The 13,065-nt window shown below is 43.7% G+C and overlaps 1 protein-coding gene across 1 annotated transcript; it reads left to right on the top strand.

The window, feature by feature from the left end:
- The first annotated feature begins 7,120 nt into the window (after positions 1–7,120).
- On the top strand, positions 7,121–12,019 carry actb2 (actin, beta 2). The gene is made up of 6 exons (XM_049560987.1): positions 7,121–7,275; positions 8,721–8,850; positions 9,683–9,922; positions 10,357–10,795; positions 10,901–11,082; positions 11,208–12,019. The coding sequence occupies exons 2-6, from the start codon at positions 8,728–8,730 to the stop codon at positions 11,349–11,351; spliced, it is 1,128 nt and encodes a 375-aa protein (XP_049416944.1). The 5' UTR covers positions 7,121–7,275; positions 8,721–8,727; the 3' UTR covers positions 11,352–12,019.
- Positions 12,020–13,065: the final 1,046 nt, after the last annotated feature.

Raw genomic sequence — 13,065 nt, 5'->3', positions numbered from 1 at the left:
TACCGTCCCCATGTTTGGTCCCCCCTCTGTTGGGGTACCTAGCACACAGATCTGGTACTAAAAGGTGGAGCTGTGAACACTGCAGTCTGATTGGTCAGTAGAGGACGGTCACTCTGCTCAGGGCTGAGTTGTGTCTGGTTTTGAGGCTCATGTAACCACTGTTCACACTGTGGAGAGTTTTATTAGTAAACTGTAACTATAAAATGAAAGGATGTTTTGCTGCCTCTCACAGCAGCTGGAGTCTGAGAAAAAATAACTTCATTCACTGGGCCGACTGCCGGCGGCTTTTAAGGTGGAACGTTCACTTGTAATGTTACTCAATGCATGAGTTGATGACGTGAATCCATCAACACACCTTATATTTCACTGTGACAACTTTGACCATCGCTTTAGTTTTTTTATGACACACACTTTTAGTTTAGATTTCGACAGGTTTATGTGAACTGCATATATTCTAATCCTCACTCGGAGAAGAAAAAAAAATCGCTCTGGAGCGTCTTTCCTGTGGGCTATAGCAACACTAAGCCCCTGAGCTTGCCTGAGAAGGACTAAATACACAAACCCACTATTTTTAATATCCCATGGAGAGAGACTCTCACTGCAGCCTGTTGTATTTTGTTCTGAATTGTCAGTGTGCAGCCTCGTTCTGTGGACGATAAACAAGGTGCAGACTGATAAAGGAGGAAATACAGTGAGTGCTGGACGGAGCAGTGAGTGACAACAACCCCGCCCACATCTAAGGGTACTGTTTGTGGTGGAACCGGTTATCTGAAGGGTTACTTTTGGTTCCATACCTAAAGTGTTGGGTTGAAACAGGGCTTAAGTGTATTTTTAATGCCATCTTTCACGGCTGTAACGAACGCAACCATGTTCATGTTTACATTTGGTCAGGGGCTACTTGGCTGATAAAGTATTTTAAAGGGGATATAATATTGAAAAAAAGGTTTGAGAACCACTGCTTTAAGGCACTGGACACAAATCTACTCACTTGGCGGGGGGGGTAAGCAAGGTGATAAACTTTTATATCATGGAAAACCTTGTGGTCATGCTGACGGGAATAAGGCCCTCAAACAGTGCTTTACTAGCAAAAGCTGTTTGTGCAGTGCGGCCTTCAAATGCAAAACTCTCTAAGCCACATTCAGGAGGGTTTTCCCCACCGGAACACTGCAGGTTGTGTTCAATCCATGTCAGTATCACCAGTCACTGACATGGGTGAGTTATGATACTCCAGGTTAAGCCCCCAGGCTCTTGAATGCCACACAGAAAAAACACCAACAAGCATTGAAAGGTACAGCTGAACAATTCACCTGGCTGAAAACCTTTGTACCAGCTGACTCTGGCCCCACGTTGGCCTCCGCTGGTGGCCGCTCGGTCAAGCTGCTGAACATCATTTTCGTAGAAACATACAGATGAGGTGTTTTTGCTAAAGGGCAGAGAGCTTTTACAACTAAATTACAGTTATCTTCAGTAGCTTCTGAACTCTCCCTGACTGTAAAGGACAGGTTCGAGCCTGTCAGAGCTTCTACTTGTTGCTCTCATTAAAGTGTCACTTAGTTTGATGAACGGCTTATTTAGATAATCACAACTTGTAGTAAGAGTTGTTAAAGACAACACCTCGAGGGCCTGTGTGTAAACTTCTGTCTGGATGAAAGATCCTCCGAAAAAATCATTAGCTCTGTTGCATTAAGGAGCTTGGCAGCAAGGTGCAGGTTCAGAGAGCCTGCGTTTCACTGGTGTAAACATATACACACACATACTGTTATGACACGAGAGGAGTCTTCCCAGGACACTATTCCAGGCACTTGGCTCGTAGAAATTCCAACTGAAGAGTGTTGACAACACACCACTTAACCAGAGACCTCTCAATTACTAACAGTGCACACACATACATGAGTAAATGCATATCCAAAGTCCTGCTTACCTAAGATGACTGACAGCTGATTTAAAGGCCCAGTGTGCAGGATTTAGGGTGAGATACTGGCAGAAATGGGATATAATAAGCATGTTTTCCTTAGTGTATAATCACCTGGAAAAAAAATCACAGTGTTTCTGTTACCTTGTAGTGAGCGTTTATATTTATATGGGGAACAAATCCTTATCTACAGCATTGCAGTCTCTCTATGGAGATCACCATGTTGCACTGCCATGTTTCTACAGTAGCCCACAATGTATACAAACCACATACTGGCTCTACTTAGGGTCATTTGCTTTTCACATTGGCCACCATAGTTAGCAGCTCTTCTGCAACGAGCAGCCTTGGAAAAACAGTGATTTTTTTAATGTGAAACTGTTTTCATCACCTGCTCTGTTAGTTTTGGATAGTAAGAGATCTCTTCAGATGATTTAGCTCTTGGTAAAAACCTTCTGACTGTCTGGATCCTAAGTTATCAGAGAAAAAAGGTGAGCATACGTGAGCAAGTGCTGGAAAACACTGACTTGTAACATGAAACTGTTTTAGTCAGTGTTTTTACTGGTTAAAATCACCTGGTCCCTTGTTTTGGAGTGGAGAAGGCCTCTGTGGATAATTTGGCTCACGGTAAAAACCTCCTTGTTGTCTGGATTAGACATACAATTAGCACACATTAAGTTATCAGAGGAAAAAGGTGAGCACACATTAGCAGGTACTGAGCTAGCCTGTCTGCGATGAGCCAAACAGCATCTGAAAAACATTCATTTGTAACGTGAAACTGCCTTATTCACTATTTTAAACGGTTTTGATCACCTGGTCTGATTTTTTTTAAAAATATTTTTTGGGCATTTTGCCTTTAATGTATAGGGCAGACAAGTGTGAAAGGGGGAGAGAGAGAGGGGATGACATGCAGCAAAGGGCCACAAGCTGGATTCGAACCCGGGCTGCTGCGGCAACAGCCTTGTACATGGGGTGCCTGCTCTATCCACTAAGACACCAACGCCCCAGAAATGCTGATTTTTAACGTGAAACTGCTTATTCAGTGGTCTGACTGGTCTTAATCACCAGGTCCATTTGTTTTGAAGAGGAGCAGACCTCTGTAGATAATTCAGCTCATGGTAAAAACCTCCTAAATGTCTGGATTAGAAATAAGATTAGCACATATGAAGTTATCAGAGAAAACAGGTGAGCACACATTAGCAGGTACTGAGCTAGCAGCCAGTCTGCAATGTGCCAAACAGCATTAGAGAAACACTGATTTATAGCATAAAACTATTTTATTCAGTATTTAAAACAGTTTTAATCACCTGTTCCATTACTTTTGGAGTGGAAGAGACCTCTGCGGATAATTTGGCTGCCAGTAAAAACCTCCTGAATGTCTGAATCTGAATCACATTAAGTTATCGGACAAAAAATGTAAGCACACTGTTGCAGGTGCTGGGCTAGCAGCCTGTCCGCAATGTGCCAAACAGCATCTGAAAAACACTGATTCGTAACATGAAACTGTTTTATTCAGTGTTTTTAACTATTTAAATCAACAGCCCTTTTGTTTTGAAGAGGAAGAGACCTTTGTGGATAATTCAGCTCCTGGTAAAAACCTCTTGAACAATGCACACTTAGGGAATTCTAACTGAGAGAAGTTTTAGCTTGTCACAAGCTGCAATCCTCATCACTAGACACCACTAAATCCCCTTAAATCTTACACACTGAACTTTTACCAAAGTGATACTGAAGTGAAAATAATCCGTATTTCCACTCTTATGCAGGAGTAAATTCAGAAGAATATGCCACGCCACAAACTTGAATCGGTGTAGGCTGGGCCGTAACATGACTCACTCACTCACTAACCCATGTATGTGCAAATGTATAGACACACACACACACTGTCAGCTTGACCCAGAGGCACTCCCTTAAAGCCAGATTAAATATTTCCCAGCCAATCCCTGTTTATTCTTTCACAGTGTCAACATGGAGAAACAAGGTTCAAGACACCTGAACCAACCCTTTCCCCTCCGTCATTACAGAAATGCAACATTATCACCAATGAAATGACGATAAATGAAAAGACGAGGCTAAAATAGGTAACACAGGGATAAAGTAGGTTTGAGATCTGACCCTTTACTATGAGATTTAAGACCTGTAAATCAATAAGTGGGCCCAGTAGACCTTTGATCACCTTAAACGCACTCCCTTTCATCTGCAAACCCTCTAACATCGTCTCTACGGAGAGTGTTTCCCTGGAGTCAAAGCTTGACGTGGGTGAAATGACAGGTGCAGCTCTGATTGTTCCCTTTAATTAAATGTTTATCACCACAGAATAATTATTTAAGTCTGGGAGCAGGGTGTTTGTAACATGGCCTGAAATTAACCCCTTCAGAATCTGCAGGGTTAGGGGGAAGTTACACAAGCAGCTGTCGTTAAAGCTGATTTAAAGGGGTCACAGGAACCAATAGTGTCCATTTAAAGGCAACTTTTCACAGCATGAATGAGGACAAGGAAGAGAAGAAAAGAGCAAAAAAAACAGGAGTTGGTGTAACTGAGAGAGAGGAAGGGGAAGTGGTAAAGGAGGAAGAGAAGAAGTTGCTGCATGTCGCAGTGGCCTCAGTTAGAGCTTTAAATGGCACTGAAGCTGCCCAGCCAGTCTGCTAACACACACAGCACAAAGTGAATGATAGTGTGTACCGCATGTTTTAAAGAGAAAATAGTTGAGAGAAGGGCAGAGAAGAGAAAGAGTGAGATGTGAAAAAAAGGAGAGTGGAGCGGTATAATTTATGATAATGGTCTGATGGTGTACAGAGACTTAATGTGGCAGTGAATCAGTGGATGGAAATTTTAGTAGCCTACAGGCCCTTGGCTAGCCTTAAAATCTAAGTCTGAGATCGTGTCACATGGGCCTCATTAGTCATGATGTGAATGAGGCAGAGGGCGAGAGGCCTCAATATTTTAAAAGTCCAGTGGACCAGGAGGTGAAAAATAGGAGCGATAATACAAGCGGTGTGTGTTTTATCTAATAAAGGTGAATAAAAGCAGGTAAAAAGGTAAATCAAACAGGTTTGGTTGATGAAGCTGGAGGACAGGGAGTGCTGACAGAGAGTCTTCCTGTTTCATAATGGTTCAAAATGGCACACAATAGCTTTGGTAAGGGGGTGGGCAACCTGCGGCTCTTAAGCCCTCCTCCTTTGGCTTTGACTAAAATTATGTGGAAATGAATAACGGTTATTTTTTAACATTTTTAATTTTCATTTATCATTGTTGTAGGCCTAAAGTGCTTCCCTCTGTGTGGCCTATACACTAAATAAAAAAACGTTTCGTCATCTAAAATGTGCTCCACACGGCCTGGCGCCATTTCCTAAGTCTCCCCAGCTCCTGGAGATCGCACTGTGGAGCCACTACGAAGTCCCGTCTTTACACCGTCTTTGCATTTTTACACAAAGCCAAACAACAGCGGCATAATGTGTGATTTTAGACAGTATGCCAGCATCCCGGAGTCAAGAGGCATGATGGCCGCGACACTTTACACACCAGTGTCGTGTGTCTGTGTCAGTACAGTGTGTCTCTGTAATATGGCAGCTGATCTCGCCCTCTCTCAGGGTGAGGAGCTCCTGGACCTCAGTGTTTCCCCAATTTGCATGTTTTCAGCCGCTGATCTCCTACTTTGAGTTAGCCGCTAACTGCTATTAGCTGCTTTTTAAATCTCTCAGTGGTCGGTTGTACACATGAAATGTCATCATGCCAGCTGTGCCTTTTACGCCAACCTCACCTCGGCGCTGTTACTACCCTTGTCACTGGCTTAAAGGCGGGACATCTCTGTCTGATCGTACCTTTTATACAGAACAAAAAGGCGGCACAGCAACGCAATATCCCCACCTTGAACAGGCAGTGTAAAAGGGGCGATAGACCCTGAATCCAGAAGAGGAAAAGTCAAAAGAGAATTTAATTGTGCTTGGACAGATTTGGTTGCTTTTACCACCAACGCTGCAAAGTTAAAGCACCAAATAATCATTAACAATCCACAGCAGAGTGGCCACCTTGTGGTAAAACAAATGAATGAATGCTCATTATTGGACTCAGATGAAGACGCACCTTGTGTCAAAATGTTAGTCTTTAAATAAAGTTTGTCGCCTCACGTCAATATGCTTCAGTATACGTTAGACCAAAGCTAATTCAGACCTTTGAGTGATGCTGATAGGCTCATTTAGACTTCACAGGCTGTGTTAATAGTAGTGCTACTTATTGTAAGGCTCAAATATGTTTTGCAGCTCCAGAGAGATTTTTTGGGTTCTTTTGATAGTAAAGGTTGCCGTCCCCTAACCTAGGTGAAACAGCAACTGAAAACCTCCACTTTCACTCAGCTGTATTTTGGGGCTTTTTTTGTTATTATCACAAGGTACACTGTCTGAGCACTACTATCTAACTCTATTTTTAACATCTAGTACACTGCAAGCACCATTAAATCTGACAATCCTAACAAACCCCATCCTCCCCTGAAACGACACACCTTTGTCAAACTATCAAATCTCATGCAGAGGCAGAGCAGCCAGCCTCTGACAGGATATTCAGGAGGAGCCCAAAGAGCCTGTAGCCACAAAGCACAAATACTTAATCAATAAATGAACATTATCAGTGAGCACTATGGCGAAGGGGTGGCCTACATAACATAAGTGGTCATCCCTAGCTTGTGGCAGATCAGCTCCACTACTGTGTGTGTGTGTGCCATGTGTGTGACCTGGTGATGCAGTGGCTGTGGCTCCCACTGAGCTTACAGCTGGTTTTCAAAGTGGACAGCAACATCAGCATCGCCCCCCCACCCTCTGTGTTGTCTGGAATAATCAAATAGAGTCATGTAATCTAAAGAAAGGAGCTGGGAATGAGGGCAGCTCTGGATGAAAGTCTTGGGCCTTTGCAGCCTGCACAGGGAGGAGTCCTTTGCTGCTGAGCTCTGTCAGTGTGCCAACCAGTCCCGAACAGGTGCACGGCGGACATTTTAACACGTATAAAAGCTTAAACATGATTTAACATGTATATAAAAGAGAATATGAAGAGATTAGGCTTTACTAGGCCTCACAACATCAATCCCTTCCCTTTTATTTTCTCCAATCCTTTGCTATTATCGCCTCCCTCTCTCCCTCTCCCTCAAATCGCGAGCGCCCAGTGCAGCACAGTGCCCCAGTGCATGACGCCGGACCAATCAGAGGGCGCTATTCCGAAAGTTTACCTTTTATGGCTAGAGCCGGGCAACTGACGCAGTATAAAAAACATGCGCCCACAGCTAACGGATTCACTCTGAGCGCCGTCACACGCAGCTTGTGCGGGATATCATTTGCCTGAAACCGGTTCCCTTAAAGCGAAAAGCCCCCCACCCAAAGGTAAGGAGACACGAACTGATGCTTGTATTTCTAATTTTAGATTCATGTTTCATGTAAACATCGAGTTAATTTGTTTATTTAAAACGCAGCTGTCTGAAATTTGCCATTTTGAATGCAAAAGATTGAAGTGACCACGAGGCTCTTTGTCCTGCCACACATCAACTGTACTGCTAATTTAACTTTATGGTTTTAAAAGTAAAAATTGCGGAAACCAGGAAATGTTTGTGCCTGTGTTAAGATATGCAGTGGTGACTGCAAGACACCGCTGAACTTGTGCTAATGCGACTCACAGGTGCTTTTGGGTGTACCGTTAGCCGGCTTATAATTAATGTAACCCTGCGAGACAACGGTCCTACGTGGGCTGGGTCTTTTCACCGTGTGATTGAGCAACATTTGCATTTGTCTTTGCCGTGCTGCTTTGCATCTCTTCCCCTCAGCAGGGTACTTTGAAAGAGGCTTTGAGTTGGGGTCGTCTGGATCCCGGCTGCTCCCTTTGTGCGCCCGATGCGGCGGGGTGTGACCTACTTTAGCATATTAGCTTAGCCACATCATGCTAGCACCGCCCTTCAGACTTGCAGCAGTGGCAATTTTTAATAAAGTTTTTATTTTATTTTATTTTTTTAATGGACGTTTGTGTCCACTTCCTGGTCGTGTTAGATTTTTTTACTTCAACATTATAATAATTTATAAAAATAAGAAAAGGTCCAAGATTATGAGGCCTGTTAAAAGAATAAATTTAAAAGCTTAAATAGATAGATCTGTCTTTAATTGGTTTCCGGTCTAGCCAGTTTGCATAAGGGGGAAAAGGGGAAATGGCGATTCATCCACCCATTATAAAAGGCGTGGCTTTCAGGAAATGGAGCATCAGTCAAGGACTTGTGACCATTCATGAGTCATTATGCAACTTGATTTTATTTTAATTAACTCCCAGTGTTAAAAGGCGTCTGTAACATATTGAACTGGTAGTAATGGTGTCTGCGGTCGTGTGTCAGCCATGTTGAGTGAAATGAATGAAGCAGTTGAGTATGACGCAGTGATATTGAAGCAAAGATTTCTGCCGGGTCTTTAACAAAGTGTGATTAAGCACTGACGTGACGGCAGCAGAGGAAGTTAACGGTTGTGACCCGGAGGGAGTGGTCGCGCGGTGCCGGCTCTGATAATGTCGAATGTTCCTTTTCTCTCGCTGTACTCGGTCGCCCTGCCTGGCCGCGCGCCATGGCGCCGGTAGCCGCAAAGCTGCTCAAAACCGAACCATGTCCTTATATGGTAATAACAGAATGCAGCGCCACTTCCTTTTGTCTGGCTCGGTCGGAATGTGCGGCACGAGCTCCACCCAGCGGCTAGTCTAGTGAACTGCATCTAGTTGAGTGAACAGGAAGTCAGAGTGTCAGGCGCTGCTCGGAGGCGGATGTGAGACTTACCGGTTGTGTTTCTGCTCTTCACAGTTCAGCCATGGAAGATGAAATCGCCGCACTGGTTGTTGACAACGGATCCGGTATGTGCAAAGCCGGATTCGCCGGAGACGACGCCCCTCGTGCTGTCTTTCCCTCCATCGTCGGTCGCCCCAGGCATCAGGTGAGTGATTGATCTCCAACAGGATTGATTGATGCGTTTATTTTGGAAAAAAATACAACCAAAAAAGTTGTTGAACGTAATTAATAAGAGAAAAAGACGTAATAAAATAAGGATTGCAACAAGAAAAAAATGCATTTAATCCTACTTCTTTAAGAATAAAATATTATAATAAATCACACTTACAATTCTTAACATAATATTTACTATTTACACACCTTAATTTATCTTAAACATGAATGTGTATATACACACTTTATTTCATTAAGCAACTAACTGAATATCGACAAGCTATTTAACTTCTTTAAATACAACTAATATACAATAAACTGTGCATACACACAACATAAATATACTTGCATACACTTAGTATACAGAATAAAGCCAAGTAATTTTTTTCAATTAGCCTTTGTGCTAATTATAACTTATCACAGATGTTAATGCCTACATTTACAGTCTTAATTTAATCTAAATATATTTAAACAAAATTAAGTGTTAATATCTCAAATGACATCTTAAGTTTGGCTCAAATGTTATGTAGTTAATAAGACTTTACATCAGCTAGACCACCTTTTGTATACTTACAGCCATTGCGAAATTAGTGTGCTGTTAAGCCAGTCAATAAACACAGCCGTTATAAATTATGCTATGCTAGCTTTTATGCTATTTTAACACCATTGTATTTCTAACACCAAAGTACATGTAGTCAAGATGGCTGCCTCTAACTAGATTTAAAACGCCTTACTTATCCCCATGTTTCACTGCATAATTATTTGGGTTAATTTAAGTTTCAATGCAGAACATGTTTTAATAGTCTGTGTTATCTCTTGCCCAGGGAGTGATGGTGGGTATGGGCCAGAAGGACAGCTACGTTGGTGATGAAGCCCAGAGCAAGAGGGGTATCCTGACCCTGAAGTACCCCATTGAGCACGGTATTGTGACCAACTGGGATGACATGGAGAAGATCTGGCATCACACCTTCTACAACGAGCTGAGAGTTGCCCCTGAGGAGCACCCTGTCCTGCTCACAGAGGCCCCCCTGAACCCCAAAGCCAACAGGGAGAAGATGACCCAGGTACACACCCTTTTAAATGTGCACATGTAGAGTTGTGGCATATCTAGTTCAGCCAGACCGTACCTTTTTTTTAAGGTTCAGAGCTAGTTGCCTCATTTCCTCCTTGGTCTCCCCTCTTCATCCCATTCTCACTTGCTCCTTCCTCCCCCTCTCCTCCAGGACCTCTCTCCTATAAGATGATCTATCATCAACAGGTCTCTCTTGACTGTGTGCCTTTATCTGCACTTGTGTCTAGCTGAGTCAGTAGATCAGCACCTAATAGACATCTGACATGCACAAGTGTGAAGGAATGTTTTTTTCTGCACTTTTTTTCCTCTACTAACTTAAATCATAGCCTCACAGTAATGCATGTAGTGAGTGCAGTGGCCACAGACGCTAAAGACTTTTCTCATCTCTAAGTGACAATACTAAACTGCTTTTCTTTCTCTTTACAGATCATGTTCGAGACCTTCAACACCCCCGCCATGTACGTTGCCATCCAGGCTGTGCTGTCCCTGTATGCCTCTGGTCGTACCACTGGTATTGTCATGGACTCCGGTGATGGTGTGACCCACACAGTGCCCATCTACGAGGGCTATGCCCTGCCCCACGCCATCCTGCGTCTGGACTTGGCCGGCCGCGACCTCACAGACTACCTCATGAAGATCCTGACAGAGCGTGGCTACTCCTTCACCACCACAGCCGAGAGGGAAATCGTGCGTGACATCAAGGAGAAGCTGTGCTACGTCGCCCTGGACTTCGAGCAGGAGATGGGCACTGCTGCCTCCTCCTCCTCCCTGGAGAAGAGCTACGAGCTGCCTGACGGACAGGTCATCACCATCGGCAATGAGAGGTTCCGTTGCCCAGAGGCCCTCTTCCAGCCTTCCTTCCTTGGTACGTTTCCAAACTTTACCTGCGCTACACACTAAGAACATGCTAAACTCTTATGGTTATAATGCACTTCAACATACTGACGAGTGTTTTTGTCTCTGCTCTCAGGTATGGAGTCCTGCGGAATCCACGAGACCACCTACAACAGCATCATGAAGTGTGACGTCGACATCCGTAAGGACCTGTACGCCAACACCGTGCTGTCTGGAGGTACCACCATGTACCCAGGCATCGCTGACAGGATGCAGAAGGAGATCACAGCCCTGGCCCCATCCACCATGAAGATCAAGGTGAGCTGACTTGATCCAGAGTCCACAGAGTGACACTTAGCTGCTGCCTACATAGTGACAGGTTAACATATATGTGAATGAAATGCTATGGTATGCTAACGGTGTTTCTCGCCTTCTCTCGGCAGATCATTGCCCCACCAGAGCGTAAATACTCTGTCTGGATTGGAGGCTCCATCCTGGCCTCCCTGTCCACCTTCCAGCAGATGTGGATCAGCAAGCAGGAGTACGATGAGTCCGGCCCCTCCATCGTCCACCGCAAATGCTTCTAAACAGACTGTTCCTCCTCCCCCTCCCCGACCAAACGCCCAACAACTTCAGCTCTGTGCAAAACAACCACACACCACACATTTCTCATACACACTCAGGCGCAGAGCCTAGATGACCAACTCATTGGCATGGCTTCAGTTATTTTTGGCGCTTGACTCAGGATTTTAAAAAACTGGAACGATGAAGGAGACCGTAATGTTTTTGGCTAGGTTATTAAAAAAAGCACCCCAGGATTCTGCAGTTGCATCTGGGGACTTAAAAAATGTACATTTTGTTTTTCTTTTGAGTCATTCCAAATGTTTGTTAACTGCATTGTTCAGACACATGATTCCAAATGTTAACTGCATTGTTCAGACACGTATTCGCCTCTGTGAAGGCTGCCCAGTGGTTGGCGCATACTTAAACATGGTTGTAGTATCGCTTGTATGTAAATTATGTCTGGGTTTTTTGTACTTTCAGCCTTAAAAATATCTTGGTCCTGTTAATTTTTTTGTTTTTGTTATGCAAAACCCAATCGTGACCTCTTCTTCCCCCTGTTGGAGGTTTCATCCCCGGGGTGGTGGGGCAAGGGGTCTCGAAGTGATGGGGTAACATGGGGTGCCAGACCGGTGGGGCCAACCTGTACACTGACTAAACAATCCCAATAAAGTGCACATGTGTTCCGACATGACGTCTGACTCTTGTCTTCTGTGAACTGTCTAACTGTTGAGCTACTGAAGGCTAAAGAACATCTTAGCTTTTTGCTTTAAGTGCTGCCTAGACTTGATTTATTTCTAGTAAGTCTTCAAAGTCAGTCTCAAATTTGAACTTGAGGTCTTAATTGCTGCAAATATTCAACTTCATTCATCCATCTTTAATTTTGTCTGAGTGAAGCTTTGTGTGTCAAAGTCCACATTCTAATACAGATCTTAACACCTACAACCACTGAACTTTACACTGTCATTTTACTGTATATGTAACTTAACACACGATTATTCCTACATAAAATCTACCTCTAAGGAGGACAATATCTACACTAGCCTTAAGTAAGGTAAAACTAACATCTCTGGGGGGAAATTTGGGATACAGAGGAGACAAAATTAACATAACACAATCCAATCCAGGATTGGGGATACTGTCAAGGATAAATCTAGCCATTAGTGGTCACTGCTGCTTAAGAGACAGGACAAAGGACTATCTGCAACGCTTGGTGCTAGATTTAGGGAGGAAAAAACCTCCATCAGGTGACCCTCACTTTACATACAGATGCTGCAGGTTATTAAAAGTAGCACCAGTGATCTTACAGCACAACTTGACCACTTTTCCAACTTGTTCTTGTTTTTAAGGCTCAGATTACCAAACCAACAGGCCGCGTTAAAAGAGAACAAACTTAATAAAAGCAGCATGTACATCGAAACTCCTCAGCTACCTTGAAAAGAAAAGGCGCTTGTCATCTAAGACAGTGCCCAAATACTTGCACTACTGCACTGCTGCCACCAGCTCCCCCTTGATCACGCAGGGAGCAGGAAGCCTCCTCCGAAAATCAAACATCTCACTGGTGTTAGACGCATTAATGCGCAGCAAAGACTGGTCGCACCAATTAAGAAATGCATCCAGTGGCGGGCCATGATCATATTCTGATCCATGAAGAAGACTTGCTATAACAGTCGTCCACCTACTTATGGACAAATCTTGATGCGTGATTACTCTCGCATTAATTTGTGTACAAACAAAATA

Source organism: Epinephelus fuscoguttatus, linkage group LG19 (assembly GCF_011397635.1).
Source record: "Epinephelus fuscoguttatus linkage group LG19, E.fuscoguttatus.final_Chr_v1".
Classification (NCBI taxonomy): Eukaryota; Metazoa; Chordata; class Actinopteri; order Perciformes; family Serranidae; genus Epinephelus; species Epinephelus fuscoguttatus.
Note: the sequence above shows the minus strand (reverse complement) of the source record. Positions and strands in the feature narration are given on the sequence as shown.